The sequence below is a fragment of the Schistocerca cancellata genome, chromosome 2 (assembly GCF_023864275.1).
Source record: "Schistocerca cancellata isolate TAMUIC-IGC-003103 chromosome 2, iqSchCanc2.1, whole genome shotgun sequence".
Lineage (NCBI taxonomy): Eukaryota > Metazoa > Arthropoda > Insecta > Orthoptera > Acrididae > Schistocerca > Schistocerca cancellata.
In genome coordinates, this window is record NC_064627.1 from 292,990,483 (window position 1) to 293,008,102 (window position 17,620).

At 41.2% G+C, this 17,620-nt stretch overlaps 1 protein-coding gene across 3 annotated transcripts in view; it reads left to right on the forward strand.

Annotated features, from left to right (window-relative positions):
- LOC126161650 (BRCA2-interacting transcriptional repressor EMSY-like) overlaps positions 1-17,620 on the forward strand; it is a 331,217-nt gene that overhangs the window by 158,320 nt on the left and 155,277 nt on the right. For all 3 annotated transcript variants that reach the window (XM_049917638.1, XM_049917637.1, XM_049917636.1), the window contains exon 8: positions 10,225-10,473. In XM_049917638.1, the coding sequence (XP_049773595.1) occupies positions 10,225-10,473 (249 nt within the window). The remainder of the gene's footprint in view (positions 1-10,224; positions 10,474-17,620) is intronic.

The window sequence follows — 17,620 nt, forward strand, 5'->3', positions numbered from 1 at the left end:
TAGCATCCATAAAAGTCTGCATTCTGTATGGGACATTGTTCCAAATTAAAAAGAAGAGCTGAGAGGTCTCTGGGTCCCATATTGATTTTTAAGCTTACTTGTTCACCACACTTCTGAGACCCAAAAGCAGAATCCCTTAAAGTATTGAGTCTTTTAAAAAGCATCTGTCATAGTTCATGGCAAGTAAACTGAATTCTGTTTACTCAAGTTTTACACAGTTTTCATGTAATCCTGGTTTGTGTTTGGTCTGTCACAATACCCTATTTAAAAACGTCAGGCATGGTGCACCAAGAGAGAATTAGACTGACCACTAGGACATTTATGATTTGTGACTAGCCCTATTCCTAGCATCTGTGCTTGGCTGGTGAACAACCATTTAACATGGTGTGACAAACTTATAAAATATTACCTATGATACAGACACTTGAATATCATACCATTGCTCACCCACTGATGAAGTACTTTTCACTAATCAGCTACAAGTAATAAAGCTTTGGTATTAGTGCAAAGAACCATCTTTTAAAAATGGGTATGGAACATATCATAGTCCAAAATCACCTCATTGGATCCTTAACATGCCGGTACTATATTATTGTCAGATATTAAGAAAGGAAGATGTAAATTTTATGTCTTTATTTTACATCATTTTATATTTGATTTGGTTTCTTAATCGGTCTAACAACTTTCATTGTATGGATTTCATCATTCAAAACAAACACAAATTAGCAGCTTAAATTTAATTTCTTACACTATATTTGACAAACATTATTCTTTCATTCTATAATTACATTTATTTTTTAGCCTTATAGAAGTATTCACGCTCGTGTAATACAGCACTTCTTAAATAAAGTGACTTTTTTAAATCGGGTACCATATTACCATATAAAAACTTTCATTTTGTAAATAATTCTTTAGTTTTGAATATCAGCAATGCAGGAAAAGATAGATTGCTACTTACTGTAAAGGTGACATGTTAAGTTGCAGACAGGCACAATTAAAATACACTTACATATATGTTTTTGGCCACAACCTTTATCTGTGATAGAGCAGATTTTATCTTTAGTATCTTCACAGGTGTGACAGTGCTACTAAACAACACTTTTGGCACAAGGTATGGTATGGGCCAACAGTGACTCAACAACCAGCTGGGGAACAGAAACCCACAAGAGGATATGAAACTTGCCATGCGAGTCAGTCTGCAGGGACGCAGGAAGTCTGAAACCCCGTAGAAACAGGCATGTGGACAAACACAACATGTGGTAGATGTGGAATGACTGAAATGACGGAAATGACACGAGGCACAAAAGTGAGGTCCGTAGTGGTTGAACTCAGCATCAGAACTGCCTTCTCTGACTTACTGTCACCGGGAGGTAAACACTTCTGTCAGTGGGTCTGCCCATACCACATGTCTCATCCTCCACCCACGGCAGTTGTCCATGCCAAGTCAGTTCATCTTCCCCCATTGCAATGTTCAATGGTGGGAATACTGAATCCCTTCCCCGTAAAATGCCCATGTAGAGCTGAAAGTGGCCAGGCTTGAGCTTCGACCTTGGGCGCAGGAGTAGTGAGAGTGCTAACGACCCAGGAAGCAGGCTAACAACTGAAGAAGACAGCACTAATGCTGCTAGCTCTACCAGAAGTGTGTAAATCTGCAGAGGTGGAGCCAGCAGTCTGTGGACCCAATATTACATCCAGTGGCAAGAGAGGAGAGGAGGAGGAGGAGGAGGAGTAGGAGTAGGAAGGCCAGTCAGAATCCATGGGCTCCATATCAGTAGGCATGGAAATTAGTCTCACTGAGGCCCAAGGCTGCAAGCAAAGGAAGTGTGTCAGAAGCATGTGGCAACAAGGAAGCCCATCACCATAAATGGGAGCCCGAACCTAGAACATCATTGTAACCATCCCTGCCACCTGGCAGTATTGATGACCCAACAGGGTGCAGATACAACTGATTTGCATGGTGGATTAATGCTCCCGATCAACATCCATCACACACACCTGCTGACCCTTGTGATCCACCGTGACACCTGCCAGCCGCCCCTGCCGCTGGTCGAAATAATGGGCGCAACCATCAGAAGGTTTTGTAAATGCTCTTCTTGTGAGGAGCCAATGACCCATATGTCATGGTGGTACTTTACGTGACAAGGAATATCCTGAATCAACTGCTCCAAATATTTTTGATCAATTCCTGGTGCAGACAAGGTTCAAAAGGTAAGTAATTGAACTGGTAAAGCCCAAAGGGGGTGTTGAATACCAAGAAGGTCCAAGAAGTTGCATGCATTGCAACTGCAGATATGTATCGCGCAAGTTTATGTATGAAAAATACTAGCCCCCAACAACTTTGTCAACAACTCCAACCATCACAGAATTGGATACCAAGAAGGCCCAAGAAGCTGCATGCATTGCAACTGCAGGTATGTATCGCGCAAGTTTATGTATGAAAAATACTAGCCCCCAACAACTTTGTCAACAACTCCAACTGTCACAGAATTGGATACTAATACATGAAACATTACGAGTTGACCATCTGTTTAAAATCACTGCAAAGGCACAATGCACCATCGGGCTTCTGTATCACCATCAAAGAGGTGGCCCACTGACTCAACAAAATAGGAGAAAAGACATCCAGATGCTGCCAATGCTACAACTTGGCCTTCATCGTGTCATTCTTGGAGAAGGGAATGGGTCAGGGGTGAGAAAATTTAACCACCATTGATGGCTTAAAAGAAACAAGTTTCTTGAAATTTTCTACCTGACCCAAGGTATTCTCAAACAGCTGGTTGTAGGGCTGTAGCAATGAGTCAAAATCTTGAAAAGGGAGCAATTGAATCATTAAATGGACTTTGTCAACTATCTGGATGCCAAAAAAGGAAAAAGTGTCTAACCCAAAAATATTTCGTGCCAACGGAAAAGTGACCATTGACAATGTATGCAGAGAGGAAGAACTGCCCCTCCGCAAAGACATCCACTGTTTACCATAAAAGACAACTTGACATAGAATCTGTTTCAGTGCCAGCTAGCCCAAGAGCCTGTACATACCTTAAGTTAATGAGACTAATTGTTACTCCCATATCTACTGGGAGTTCAACTGGTCATCCATCCACTAATAGCATCAGAAAAATTTGCCAGGACGACATACACAGGGCGTCAGAGACAGCCCTGGAATACAGAGAAAACAAAGGAGCTTCTGATAACTGACCCACAGCTCACCAACTGTCACAGACAGTTGCTAAATGGCCTACCTGATGGCATGCCCCACACAAAACCTCATCATATAGGCTGTCTTGTCAAACATGCATCAAAAGACAGTTGGGGCAGGACCACTGGCTTGCCCAATGAGGGGAAGCAGAGTGACACTGAGGGCCTGAAAAATGCCACGGGCATGAATTATGACACTGCAGTTGACGCAAACCCGCCAAGGGGAATCAGGGACTGTTTACCATGCACACCTTATTGCACCACCTGCCAGTTGAGAGAGACATCCTTCGCCACCACCTAAAACTCATTCGATCCCATAACCTGGGCAGCATTAATTAAGGAAAGGTTGAACAAGGTCAGTGCTCTAGTTTGGACTTCAGGATCAGCTACTTAGCAGACAATCATGTTGTGAGTTAGCGAGTCTGCATATGAGGCAGCAATTTGGGACACTCTAAACAACACTTGCGTGAGAGACCCTGCAAATTGGTGATCAAGGGTACATCCAACTGCCCTGGGTGATCTGAAATAACCAACAAAGTTTGTCACAGGAGTCTTTCTAGGGCTCAGTGAAGGACTTCAAATTTTGCACAACTTCATGTAACCTTACACTGCTGCACAATGACAAGGCAGCTTTCTTGACTGGATTCACAGTACACCTTACCTAGCAGTGCAGCAAGAACCAATGCAGGTAACTTTCCCACCTTTCTGTAGACTCATTGAAACCACCAAACTGTGGCTGTAGAGGGGAATAATACTACACAGCAGATGCCTGGTCTGCCACCTGTGAGCATGAAGCAATTCCGCACTCTGACTTAGCAGTGCACATTTCTGCTCATGCTTCTGCTGCTGCTGCTCCTTCCAGCTGTTCCTGCCAGCATTGCAGAAATGCCCGATCCATGATAGCCCATAATTAACACTATGAGAAGGGACAGAAAAAGTAGAAGCATCACACACACATAAAAATGTCCTTTGTTGCCACTTTAGTATCTGTGCAAGTATGACAATGCCACTAAACAACAGCATTGACACATTTTACTGTGTGACCGAAGGTGGCTCGACAAGCCAGGGAACAGAACCCACCAAGAGGAAATTAAAACTTACTGTGCGAGTCAGTCTGTGGGGAAGCAGAAAGTTCGGAAACTTGTGGAGACAAGCATGTGGATCTACATAGCACATGGCAGGTGCGGGCGACTGATGATTGGGCATATGGGAACAGTGCAAGGGACAAGGTGAGGTCCAGGGTAGTTGATCTCAGTATTAGAACTGTCCCACCCAGCCTACTGCCACCAGCAGGTAGACACTTTTCTAAGGGGTTCTGCCTATACCATGCATCACATGTGCGCCCCACAGCAGGTGTCTGGATTATTCTGCCGTGATAACCATGCTAGCTGATCTGCCTCTGTTGCAGTTTCCACTGGTGGGGATACTAAAGTATCTATGGTATGTCTTTTGGATGTTGTGGTCCAGTATTATATAAGTTAACAGTATTGTACAATAGCTCTGTTGAGTTTCAGCTTTATTTTTTGTGTCCAGATAAAAATTACAGTTGTTTCTAGCTTCACTATCATGTACTAAATAATTTTTAACATAGATTTTTTTGTGTACATAATGCAGCTTCACAGTTTTATTATTGTATGCACCAACAATTCAAAATGGGAGGATTTGCTCATCAGTAACTTTCTCTGACTGTATCTTAAAATTCACAATGAGTACACTGTATTCAGTGCAGAGCTGCATGTGATCCTGAAGGCATCATTACAATAAAAAGTTTCAGATAGTGTGATTTCCTTAGTTCATTACTGGTAATACAAGAAATATAACCATCAGTGAAAATTGTACCAATATATAGGCCTCTGTTGTGCTTCTACAACAACACAGAAACATATACAGGGTGATTCAAAAAGAATACCACAACTTTAGGAATTTAAAACTCTGCAACGACAAAAGGCAGAGCTAAGCACTATCTGTCGGCGAATTAAGGGAGCTATAAAGTTTCATTTAGTTGTACATTTGTTCGCTTGAGGCGCTGTTGACTAGGCGTCAGCGTTAGTTGATGCTAAGATGGTGACCGCTCAACAGAAAGCTTTTCGTGTTATTGAGTACGGCAGAAGTGAATCGACGACAGTTGTTCAGCGTGCATTTTGAACGAAGTATGGTGTTAATCCTCCTGATAGGTGGTGTATTAAACGTTGGTATAAACAGTTTACAGAGAATGGGTGTTTGTGCAAAGGGAAAAGTTCTGGACGGCCGAGAACGAGTGATGAAAATGTAGCATGCATCCAGCAAGCATTTGTTCGCAGCCCAGGAAAATCAACTCGCAGAGGTAGCAGAGAGCTGCAAATTCCACAATCAACTGTATGGAGAGTCCTACGAAAAAGGTTAGTTATGAAACCTGAACGTCAACTACCCGGGGCGATGGATCGGCCGCCAGGCAGCCCGTGACAGAGCACTTCATCACTGGCCTCCAAGAAGCCCTGATCTTACCCCCGGCGATTTTTTCTTATGGGGGTATGTTAAGGATATGGTGTTTCGGCCACCTCTCCCAGCCACCATTGATGATTTGAAACGAGAAATAACAGCAGCTATCCAAACTGTTACGCCTGATATGCTACAGAGAGTGTGGAACAAGTTGGAGTATCGGGTTGATATTGCTCGAGTGTCTGGAGGGGGCCATATTGAACATCTCTGAACTTGTTTTTGAGTGAAAAAAAAACCTTTTTAAATACTCTTTGTAATGATGTATAACAGAAGGTTATATTATGTTTCTTTCATTAAATACACATTTTTAAAGTTGTGGTATTCTTTTTGAATCACCCTGTATATTATTTATGAAGTACTAATGTATGGGGGAAACCAGGAAAAATACCAAGCTAACATAGCAGTTTTATCAGTAGTTGTGGATCTGATGATAACATGATTTCTCTCTCTCTCTCTCTCTCTCTCTCTCTCTCTCTCTCTCTCTCTCACACACACACACAACACACACAGAGACAGGTATTTGGGTGTGTGGTGTGGATGTATGTGTGAGTGCATACTTCTGCCATCCATACCAGTGTCCTATATCTAGCCAGTGTGTTGGATCAGGACCGGTGTGGTACTTTTTGAGTTTTGTAGAGAACCATTGCTATGTGTAAGCTAGCTCCATCCACCCCCCTGCCAAAGCCCTCCCTCCCCCCACCTGTCTGGGCATGGAGTTGTGTACCCATTCTGAATGCATCTAGTGTATGTTGCCTGATCAAATGCGACATCAGCTATAAAAGTGTTTGTGCATTGTGTGACTAATGCGGAACCTGGGAACTGGTCCACTATTTATCTAAGTGGATGCAATAATTGTGTAAAAGCTGCATCCAGGCTACCTAGCACACCTGTTCCTGTTGTTAATCTACAAGGTAAATTCAATCTGGGACAAGCAAACTTCCCCATATACCAGAAGCAGATGCTTTAAGATGCTCAGCTATATGTATGGGTTGAGAGACTGTGCACTTAAGCTAGAAAAAGGGTGGTAGTTTTAAATCTGGTAACATGTCTGTGCAGTTACATTTTTCTGATTAATTAACTTTTGCTTTGTGGCTGTACAAACTATTATATAAGTATATGATTTCTCTGTGTAGAATTTTGAATGGTAATTGTAATGCATATTGCCTCAATTGACTTGACTCTGCAGTTCTGTATGTTGAGTGACTGTGTACTAATCCACAGGTTTGGCATGTGATTCATGTTGATGTTAGGATGGTTTCTGCCTCTAAATATGTCCTTCATCTTAGCCAAAACTTAAGGTATACAAGAATGTCAAGTCATTATCTCGGTAAAATTACATATTAAGTCCTAGGTTTCCTAATAATTGGCTGACGCAAAGGTCAGGGGAAAGCTAGGTCGTACCACTTTCATAAGGTTATGTCTCGTAAGCTTTACATAAATATATCTAAAAAGAAAGATGATGAGACTTACCAAACAAAAGCGCTGGCAGGTCGATAGACACACAAACAAACACAAACATACACACAAAATTCTAGCTTTCGCAACCAATGGTTGCCTCGTCAGGAAAGAGGGAAGGAGAGGGAAAGACAAAAGGATTTGGGTTTTAAGGGAGAGGGTAAGGAGTCATTCCAATCCCGGGAGCGGAAAGACTTACCTTAGGGGGAAAAAAGGACAGGTATACACTCGCACACACACACATATCCATCCGCATATACACAGACACAAGCAGACATTTGTAAAGACAAAGAGTTTGGGCAGAGATGTCAGTCGGGGCGGAAGTACAGAGGCAAAGATGATGTTGAAAGACAGGTGAGGTATGAGCGGCGGCAAATTGAAATTAGAAATTAGCGGAGATTGAGGCCTGGCGGATAGCGAGAAGAGAGGATATGCTGAAGGGAAAGTTCCCATCTCCGGAGTTCTGACAGGTTGGTGTTAGTGGGAAGTATCCAGATAACCCGGACGGTGTAACACTGTGCCAAGATGTGCTGGCCGTGCACCAAGGCATGTTTAGCCACAGGGTGATCCTCATTACCAACAAACACTGTCTGCCTGTGTCCATTCGTGCGAATGGACAGTTTGTTGCTGGTCATTCCCACATAGAACGCTACACAGTGTAGGCAGGTCAGTTGGTAAATCACGTGGGTGCTTTCACACGTGGCTCTGCCTTTGATCGTGTACACCTTCCGGGTTACAGGACTGGAATAGGTGGTGGTGGGAGGGTGCATGGGACAGGTTTTACACCGGGGGCGGTTACAGGGGTAGGAGCCAGAGGGTAGGGAAGGTGGTTTGGGGATTTCACAGGGATGAACTAAGAGGTTACGAAGGTTAGGTGGACGGCGGAAAGACACTCTTGGTGGAGTGGGGAGGATTTCATGAAGGATGGATCTCATTTCAGGGCAGGATTTGAGGAAGTCGTATCCCTGCTGGAGAGACACATTCAGAATCTGATCCAGTCCCGGAAAGTATCCTGTCACAAGTGGGGCACTTTTGGGGTTCTTCTGTGGAAGGTTCCGGGTTTGAGGAGATGAGGAAGTGGCTCTGGTTATTTGCTTCTGTACCAGGTCGGGAGGGTAGTTACGGGATGCAAAAGCTGTTTTCAGCAACCTGATTTACCAACTGACCTGCCTACACTGTGAAGCGTTCTATGTGGGAATGACCAGCAACAAACTGTCCATTCGCATGAATGGACACAGGCAGACAGTGTTTGTTGGTAATGAGGATCACCCTGTGGCTAAACATGCCTTGGTGCACGGCCAGCACATCTTGGCACAGTGTTACACCGTCCGGGTTATCTGGATACTTCCCACTAACACCAACCTGTCAGAACTCCGGAGATGGGAACTTTCCCTTCAGCATATCCTCTCTTCTCGCTATCCGCCAGGCCTCAATCTCCGCTAATTTCTAATTTCAATTTGCCGCCGCTCATACCTCACCTGTCTTTCAACATCATCTTTGCCTCTGTACTTCCGCCCCGACTGACATCTCTGCCCAAACTCTTTGTCTTTACAAATGTCTGCTTGTGTCTGTGTATATGCGGATGGATATGTGTGTGTGTGCGAGTGTATACCTGTCCTTTTTTCCCCCTAAGGTAAGTCTTTCCGCTCCCGGGATTGGAATGACTCCTTACCCTCTCCCTTAAAACCCAAATCCTTTTGTCTTTCCCTCTCCTTCCCTCTTTCCTGACGAGGCAACCATTGGTTGCGAAAGCTAGAATTTTGTGTGTATGTTTGTGTTTGTTTGTGTGTCTATCGACCTGCCAGCGCTTTTGTTTGGTAAGTCTCATCATCTTTCTGTTTAGATATATTTTTCCCACGTGGAATGTTTCCCTCTATTATATTCAAGCTTTACATAAAGTTAGTTATAGAATTATAAACAAAATTTTCTATTATGTTCTGCTAAATGAGCTTAAAATCAAAATGTTTTCAAATACATGTCAATGGAATTACTTTAGCAGCCGCTATTATGAAATAAGATGGAGAGATAGGAAGTAGAGATAGTAAAAACCTTCATGTGTATAAAACATTCTAGCAACTTACAAGGTACTCAGAAATTCCCATTCCATACTTCTAGGACTTGTAGAGGGAAGTGAGTATGTAATATTCTGAATAGGAACCCATATCGGAAACATCATCTAATGACGATACAGAGCATCGTAGTTATAGGTGCTGGTGCTTGTAAATGTATAATACAGAGTTATTCCTGATGTTGCTACAAACTTTCTAGGATGCTGGAGATGGATAAATTTATCGAATTGAGGTAAGGATCCCTGGTTTGGAAATGAACGAGATGAAAGTTATAAGCAAAGTTGTTCTGATACCGCTGGCGGAAGAATACATGTACCGCTACTGTTGTTGCCAAGAATGTAGGGTATGCATCTTTCAGAGGTGGTGGTATGGACCAAAACAAGAAACAATGTCAAGTAAACATGGGGTCTAAAATGTGTACCTTAAGAGCTATGAGCACTTGTTCAGTAGAGGAGACGTGTTTCACAGTAGTGTAGACAAACAAGTGCTCATAGCTCCTCAGGTATGCATTTTAGAGCCCATGTTTATTGGACATTTCTTCTTCATTTTGGTCCATACTGCTACCTCTGAAAGTTGCATACTCTACATTCTTAGCAACAACAGTAGTGGTACATGTATTCTGTATCAGATGTATCAGAACGATTTTCACTTGTAACTTTCAACTCATTCATTTCAGAATCAGGGAGCTTTACCTCAGTTCGATACATTTATCCCTCTCCATCATCCTAGAAAGTTTTTAACATCATCACAGAATCACACTGTATATACATTCATTTACAGGCACCAGCACCCATAACTTCAACACTCTGTACCATCGTTGTATGGCATTTGTAGATATGGGTTCCTATTCAAAATATTATGGATTCATTCCCCTCTACGAGTCCTACAAGTTTGTAATGGGAATTTCTGAACACCGTGTATATATTTCTTTTTTATATCTTCAAGTTTTGTTCTCTGGAATTGTCAGACATGACACAGAGTAACTCGTAATGATCTGCTGCAATTTTAATAATGCCTTTCACTTTAGGGACTACAGGAGGAGCAAGCACAACAACATTTATAGCACAAAGTACTGCGCCAAAACTTCGTACCAAATCCGTACAGCTTCCTGCAAGAATACGAACGAGGCCTGCTGGTTCAATAATAATACCAATGACTCCAAATCAAGTGTCACCAACAACAAACACAAATCAGGCTTCAAATAATATGCAGACTACCCAGTTGAAGCCATCAACTCAGACAGGAAAGCCCTTTGTTGCCATCAAACCAGATAACAGTAAGTATGCCCAAGTTACATGTTCAAGTGTTTTCACTTTTGTATATAGTTGAATAGTCCTTATGGTCAAATATAATACAGTTCTGATACACCAGTATGATCTTGTTCCTGATAGTATGAATTAATTTTGTCATCTTAATCATTTATGGAAGAGAGGAGAAATCAGAATTAAATTACAGTATAGGGGAAAATGATAGAAAGAAAAAAAAATGGGAGTCATTTCTGTGAACAAATGATGGATCACATATCTAAAGTCTACACAATGTATGACAGGTGTATGTGGGTGAATTACTTCATGCAGTTGTCCTGTGCTGTTTCAAAAATATTTAATTTGAAACAGATACTACAAAAAGAAAACATATTTATATTATTTTCACATATTATTTCCCATCAGCTTTAAAAAATAACAACCTATCACACAGATGTGTTGTATTTTACCTATATGACTTTCCAGAACATATCAAAAGAATGGAAAAGCTCTTGATCGTTTGTAACAAGTTTGACTATGTTGCAAGTCTGGTGCACTAATTCTGAAGAATATTTTTTTCTACTTAAGTACCAGCCAGAAAGCATAATTTTACAGAATTTTGTTTCATGTTAAGACCATTACTAGACCTACATTTTTAAGAAGTCTCACCACTTTGGAATATTGCAGTAAATTAACTGTTGCCCACTCAAAGCTGAAAATATCCGTACTTTCATAAACTAGAATTAGTTTACCCAAAAATATTGAAGGAGAATGTAGAAAGGCAATCAGGTACAACAAAATATAAAGTCAAATGGTAAGGTCTGTTGAGGCCTTGTTGCAGCCAGCATGCTCAACTGCAAGAGAACTGTGAAGCTTTTAGTGGCCCACAGCTTTGTACACCAAAAAGCAGCAAATAGGCTACTTTATATTTCCACGAGGTTTGTGATTGTGGATAAGTACATCATACTGTCACTGCAACAAAAAAAGTACAGTAGAGAGCTTTGTAACGTAAAGTAGATTTTAGCACACCATCTAAGTTCCTGATCATTTCATAATAGAGTCACATAATTTTCTGCATCACTAGAAATTCCAAATATTATATGCATATTCAGGGGTTGGACAAAAATATGGAAACATTGTGAGAAATGCATGGTGTAACATAAATGCAGTTGCTAGCCCAGCCTACAGGTTGTACTGCTGTATTTAACTACAAAAAACACCTGTGCAGTGCCCTCAATATGTGGCAAGTGTCAGTCATGATCAAAACAGTGTTCTGTGTAGTTGTGAATGTGTTATGTTGGAGCTAAGTGAAGTTGAACATGAGCAAATTGCTGGTGCTCAAATGTGGGTGCTTCTATAACCAAGATAGCTGAAGTGTTTGATGTTTCAAGAAGCACTGCATCAAAGATTTATACTGCATTAAGGGAAAGTGGAACAGAATTATTCGCTAAGTCACAACATGGATGAAAGTGTGTGTTGAGTGATCATGACAGACAGTCATTGAAGGAGATTGTAATGAAAATAAAAGGATGGCAGCTGCAAAAGTCAATGCAGGACTGAATGTCACACTTGTGAACCCTGTCAGCATCAAAATTAGATGAAGGAGGCTTCATAAACAGGGAATTGCAGTGCAAGCTGGAATTCCAAAATGAGTCATCAGTGATGCAAATACCCACAGTGGTAAATGTGGTTTAAATCCATAAAACCTGGACCATGGAGCAATGGAAGCAAGTCATGTGATTGAATGGGTCTTGTTTTGCACCATTTCCAGCTGCTGGCTGAGTTTACATCCAAGAGTGAAACATGGTGGAGGTTCGCTGATAATTTGAGCAGCCATATCATCATATGCCATGAGCCCCTTGGTTACTCTGCAAGGCTACATAACTGCCAAGGATTGTGTGACCATTTTCATTGATCACAATGTTCATTCCCCTGATGGTGATACTATATTATTCCAAGATTATGGGCCCCCTGTTCACACAGCTCGCATCGTCCAGGACTGGTTTGGTGAGTACAAGTATGAGTTGTCATATCTCCCCTGGCCACCACAGTCACCAAACCTTTGTGGTGTCCTTTAGAGAGTTGAGTGTATTTCCAGAACGAGAATTTCACTCTGCAGCATTGCGTTGCTATGAAACTTCCTGGCAGATTAAAACTGGTCCCGAGTTTGAGTCTCGGTCCGGCACACAGTTTTAATCTGCCAGGAAGTTTCAGATAAGTGTATGTTCACTATCAACCTTCATCATCATTACCTCGGCTAGCCATTATTCTGCAGGAAGAATGTTATAAGATTCCATTGAAAACCATACAGTACCTGTATTTATCCATGTTGAGGTGACTAGAATGTTTTGAATGCCAGTTGTTTTTGTACACCGTATTAGGTGTGGTAATGTATTATGTTTACTTTTTTGTCCACCCCATGTACATCACTGAATATTAAACAGAGTAGTGCTGAGCATCTGAACGGCACAACGGTAGTGGACAATAGGTGACAATGTCCTTCTTCAGTGCTAACACACACACAAGTGTATACATTTTTCATCTGGGAGATAGCGATTGTTGATGCGACCTTGCTTTACTAAAATATCTCGGGTACACATGGCCCAGCAGGCATCTTCATGTTGATCTTTACCTTAGTGAAACCCACAGCCAAACCTCAATCCATGCAAAACTAATATGCAACAATACCTGTACTTTGACAGCTGCCATCCCTTCCCCATTAAATGCTTCTGTCTGTACAGCCTAGACATCTGCAGCAAATGTTTATACTCCACTATTAAATCCCTCAGCACCTACACTAAGAACTTCTCACTGGCTTTCCTCTCCCATAATTATTCAACAGATATTATTCGTAAACAAGTCTCCCAAGTTGTATCTACCTCTCACCCTCCTACTGATACAGTTCCCACCTCCAGAAAACACCGAAGAACACATGTCATCACCGAGAACTGCCAGGCCTTGACTCCCTCAGTAGTTTACTCTGCCAAGGCTATAACTTTCTCAAATCAAGCCCTTACATAAGATACTTTCTACCTCATATCCCCTGTACAGGACCCATTGTCATCTTCTATTACCCTCTCAACTTCTGTAACATCATAGTCAAACTTATGCCTTTCCAAAATTATGATTCCCCCCCTCCCACCTGGTTCCTATTTGTGTTACTGTGCCTGCTTTAAAACCTGTCCCATACACTACAACCGACTCTTGCCCCACTACTGGCAATTCTTGAAAAATTAAAGGCAGAGCATTTTGTGGAACAGTGCATGTTGTTTATCAGTTAACTTTTGTTCACAATACACTAATTTATATAGGGTGAGTTAGGAGGAAAGACACATGTTTTGAGGTGTCATAGTATTAGTGATTCTGAACAAAAAGCTTCATATGGACGTATGTTCTTTTCTGAATGGTGTCCTGAATCCTTGTTATTTATTTTCTTTGCTATCCAAATGTTGTCATTGTTTACAATTGACCACAGTAGTGTAGAGGAAATTGAGGCAAACAATTTGATACAGGACATTCATGATGTATCAGATCGAGAAACTACCTCAAATTGTCATACAAAAACTATCTAAGCTACAGTGCACGCACACAATACGATATTTTCTGTATTCTCTCACTCTCTTCACACAAGCTATTAGTCCTAGAGAAAAAAATGAATAGGACCTTTTTTGTAAGAAATGTAATGTGGTTTAATTTTGTACTGCAGCACGTTTTCTCTGGAGAGTGCTGTTGTCAACTTATTCAAGAAAACCATGCAAAAGTTATATTAAATGTGTTCTCTCTCAGAAACCATTTGGAATAGGGTGTACGTTCATACCAATTTTTTTGTTCAGAACCACTAATAATATCACCCCTCAAAGTACGTACCTTTCCTCCTGACTCACCCTGTATAGGTATGACCATTAGTCAAATGGCTAAGTGTAAGACTGAGCACAGAACTATCCAATGTGTGGACAGAGTTTTTGCCCACACCACAGGGGCTGTTTGAATTCTCCCTGAATTTGTCCTGTGGCCATCACCTTTCTTTGGATGTTTTTGTATTATGCATGACCATCTACTGTCCCGTCTCCACCAGAACTTCTTTTCACATTTAATTATTTCTGATTAGACATCATTACTTTTGAAACTTTGCAGTGTTCCCTCATTCAAGGAAGAATACACTGAGAAAAGAAAAATTATTTCTTTATAATCTTTACAAGAAACCATCATAATATAGTTGTTGATTTTGTTTGTTACTCAAATAACCAGCGATAGTACTCAACTAAACTCTGTGAATAACTGGTTTCTGCACTATCAGTTATTTGATATTAAGGGCTCCGGAAAGACCTATTTTTCCAATGTTAAAATAGCATTTACAAATTACATGTTTTCTCAGAAGGTGTTTCAGCTAGGAAGTTGAAATTTTTATAGGTTATTTTTTGAGTATTGGCTGTAACATAACAAATGGATTTTTAAAATTTTGAATTCAGTTGTTAGAGATTAAATTTTGTATTATAATAAAAATTCAGTATTTTTTGGTGCCACTTTTGGTTTGTAAATTCAACACTATACAGATTTTTTGAAAAAGGCTGTGTTAAATTACACATAGGGAGCTGTGTAACATTCCTGAAAATTTGAAGCAAATTGAGTTGGTAGATCCTCAGAAAACACATAATTTGTATGAAAAAATTAAACCTTTGGAAATCGAGCAACAAACTTTGGATTACCGTTTAAGTGCATTCCAGGTGCACAGGATGGATTATCTTCATCTGCTGCAAATTCCCACTCCATCTTCCTCTTTGTCCACCTTCTGTTAATATGGCTTGCATTTCTAGGCTATTTACAGCCTTGGTCAGCAGCCCGAAGATGTTCCTTGTTTAAAGCAATCATCATTCATACTATGTTGAAATCTATCTTCATTTCCATGTTTCAAAATACTTTGCACCTTACAATGTTGCCATCATTGAAAGTAGAAAGTGCATCGTACACACCAAAGTGCAGTGTTTCTATTCCAACACACACAGTTCTTGGGGATTGTTGACCATACAACACTATTTACACTTTCATTGGGGTTTTGAGTTTTCCATGAACACACTTGTTCAACAATTAAGGTACTGCTAAGTCTCTGAAAATAGGTTTTATCGCCTCCATTACTGCATCAGACAGACTATGTTTATGAGTGTACACTTCACCAGTTAGCAATCCTTCATTGTACTTACAGCAACTGTTTTTTTTTTCCTTTGGGATACAAGTAACAATGGGGACTTTCATCAGTTGAAAAAGCGTGAAAAAAAAAAAAAAAACCCTCAAACAGCCTTCTACATTGCATAAACACTGTGTGTGTTTTGCCTTATAGACATTCCATAATATTTCTGTGTTTTGTCAATTACACTGTCAGTTAACCTTCCATTCCCATCCAACCTTTACCATCACTAAGTTTTTGTTTTTTGTACGAAGCTTTCAGTCGCTGAAGTCTTGACCCAATTTGTTTCTGTACTTGTCCAGTATACTCAAATTTCTGCATCGCAACATCACCACCATAAGACCTCAGCTCTTGAATATGTTTGAAACTTTTAGAATCACTGTCCCTAAGGTAATTCAAATATCACACTTTATTACACACAACAGAATGCTGAAATACTGTACCAAAAAGAATTGTCCAATTTGGCAAGTCTATATTTCTGAAACTAATAAACATATACAATGAATATTATTTTCTCGATAAACGGGGAACTCAAAAAGATTTTTTCATACTTTTTCATAGGTGTTCAATATGCCTCCCTTGAGATGCACAGCAAATGTCCATGTGGTATTCAGATTGTTTCCACACAGCAGCGAGCATTTCTCGAGTTACAGCTTCCACAACTGCTGTTAATTCGATGTCTCAGTTCATTCATTGTTGTTGGTAATGGAGGCTTATAAACAGTCTTTTATAAACCCCCACAAGAAATAATCACATACAATCCGGTCCACTGACCTTGGAGATCAGTAATTAAGGCTGAATCATTTGGTCCAGTGTGACTGAACCATCATTCAGTAATCCTACGATTTAAAAGTTACCACTCTCCCAGACGGTGCCCCGTCCTGTTGGTAAATGAAGTCGCTTGAATCAGTCTCCAAACATGGGAAAAGAAAGTTCTCAAGCATATCTGTTGGATTTTGCCCACAGGTCGCTTATAGGGTGCCTAAAGGATGCTGCATTCTTAGAGTGCATATACAACAGTTCAGGCAAATAACATTACTAGGTTTATTTCTATAAATCAGTTTGACAATACGTAACTTTGTAATTAGAAAAAGTGTCACTAACGAGGGGCAACATGCAACAGTAAATGATATTCACTATAGACAAAGTCCAAGTAAGCACTTGATACGGATCACTACAATCTGTTCAGCAAGTGCCAGTCTACAACCATCAACTAATGTCCATTGCTGAGCTGATCTGAGCGACTGAGGCTGGCAGGGGCGGTGCTTATATTCACTTCTTGCAGGGGTGCTCCTGGCGCAGCTCGGTCCTTGCCAGCAGGCTATTGTCGGACATTTCCTCACCATCTTCTCTGGTCTTGCGTTCGTCCTCTTCATTCCAACGCATGTGGTTATGCCAGAACATTCCTCCTGCATACCCCCCCCCCCCCCCCCCCCAAAAAAAAAAAAAAAAAAAAAAAAAAAAAAAAAAAAAAAAAAAAAAACACACACACACAGACCATCATCGTGTATGGAGTGTGACCACGACGGGGGATGCAGGAGTGTGAGCACACCGTCTGGCCAGAAGCTGTGGATGCAGAGTACGTCAAGCTTCTGACCGAACCCCGCCATCTGGCCTGTGCTTTGGTGGAAATGCCCCCGGGAAATGACCAGAAGGATACGAGTCCACTTCCTGTTGCCATGAACCAGATGAAGAAGGTGGCGACTGCTGCAATATGGGTGGGTCCAGCTCCATCGGTAGAACGAGAGGAGGTGGAGGAGGCGAAGGTTCCATCTCCATGGGGTCATCCTGCGGTGTCGTGATGACACCCTCTGGTGGCTAGTGTGGCCGCGCTGTCCTCTGGACGCCTGAATCTGCGGGAAGAGAGGCTGAAAGATCATCGTGTACATGACAGAGACGAAGCTGATTTTGATGGCAGCTCTGCAAACCATTGGGACCTGTAAGAAGATACGTGCAAGCGCCAAGTCGACGGACGATTTTGCCTCGTGCCCACCATC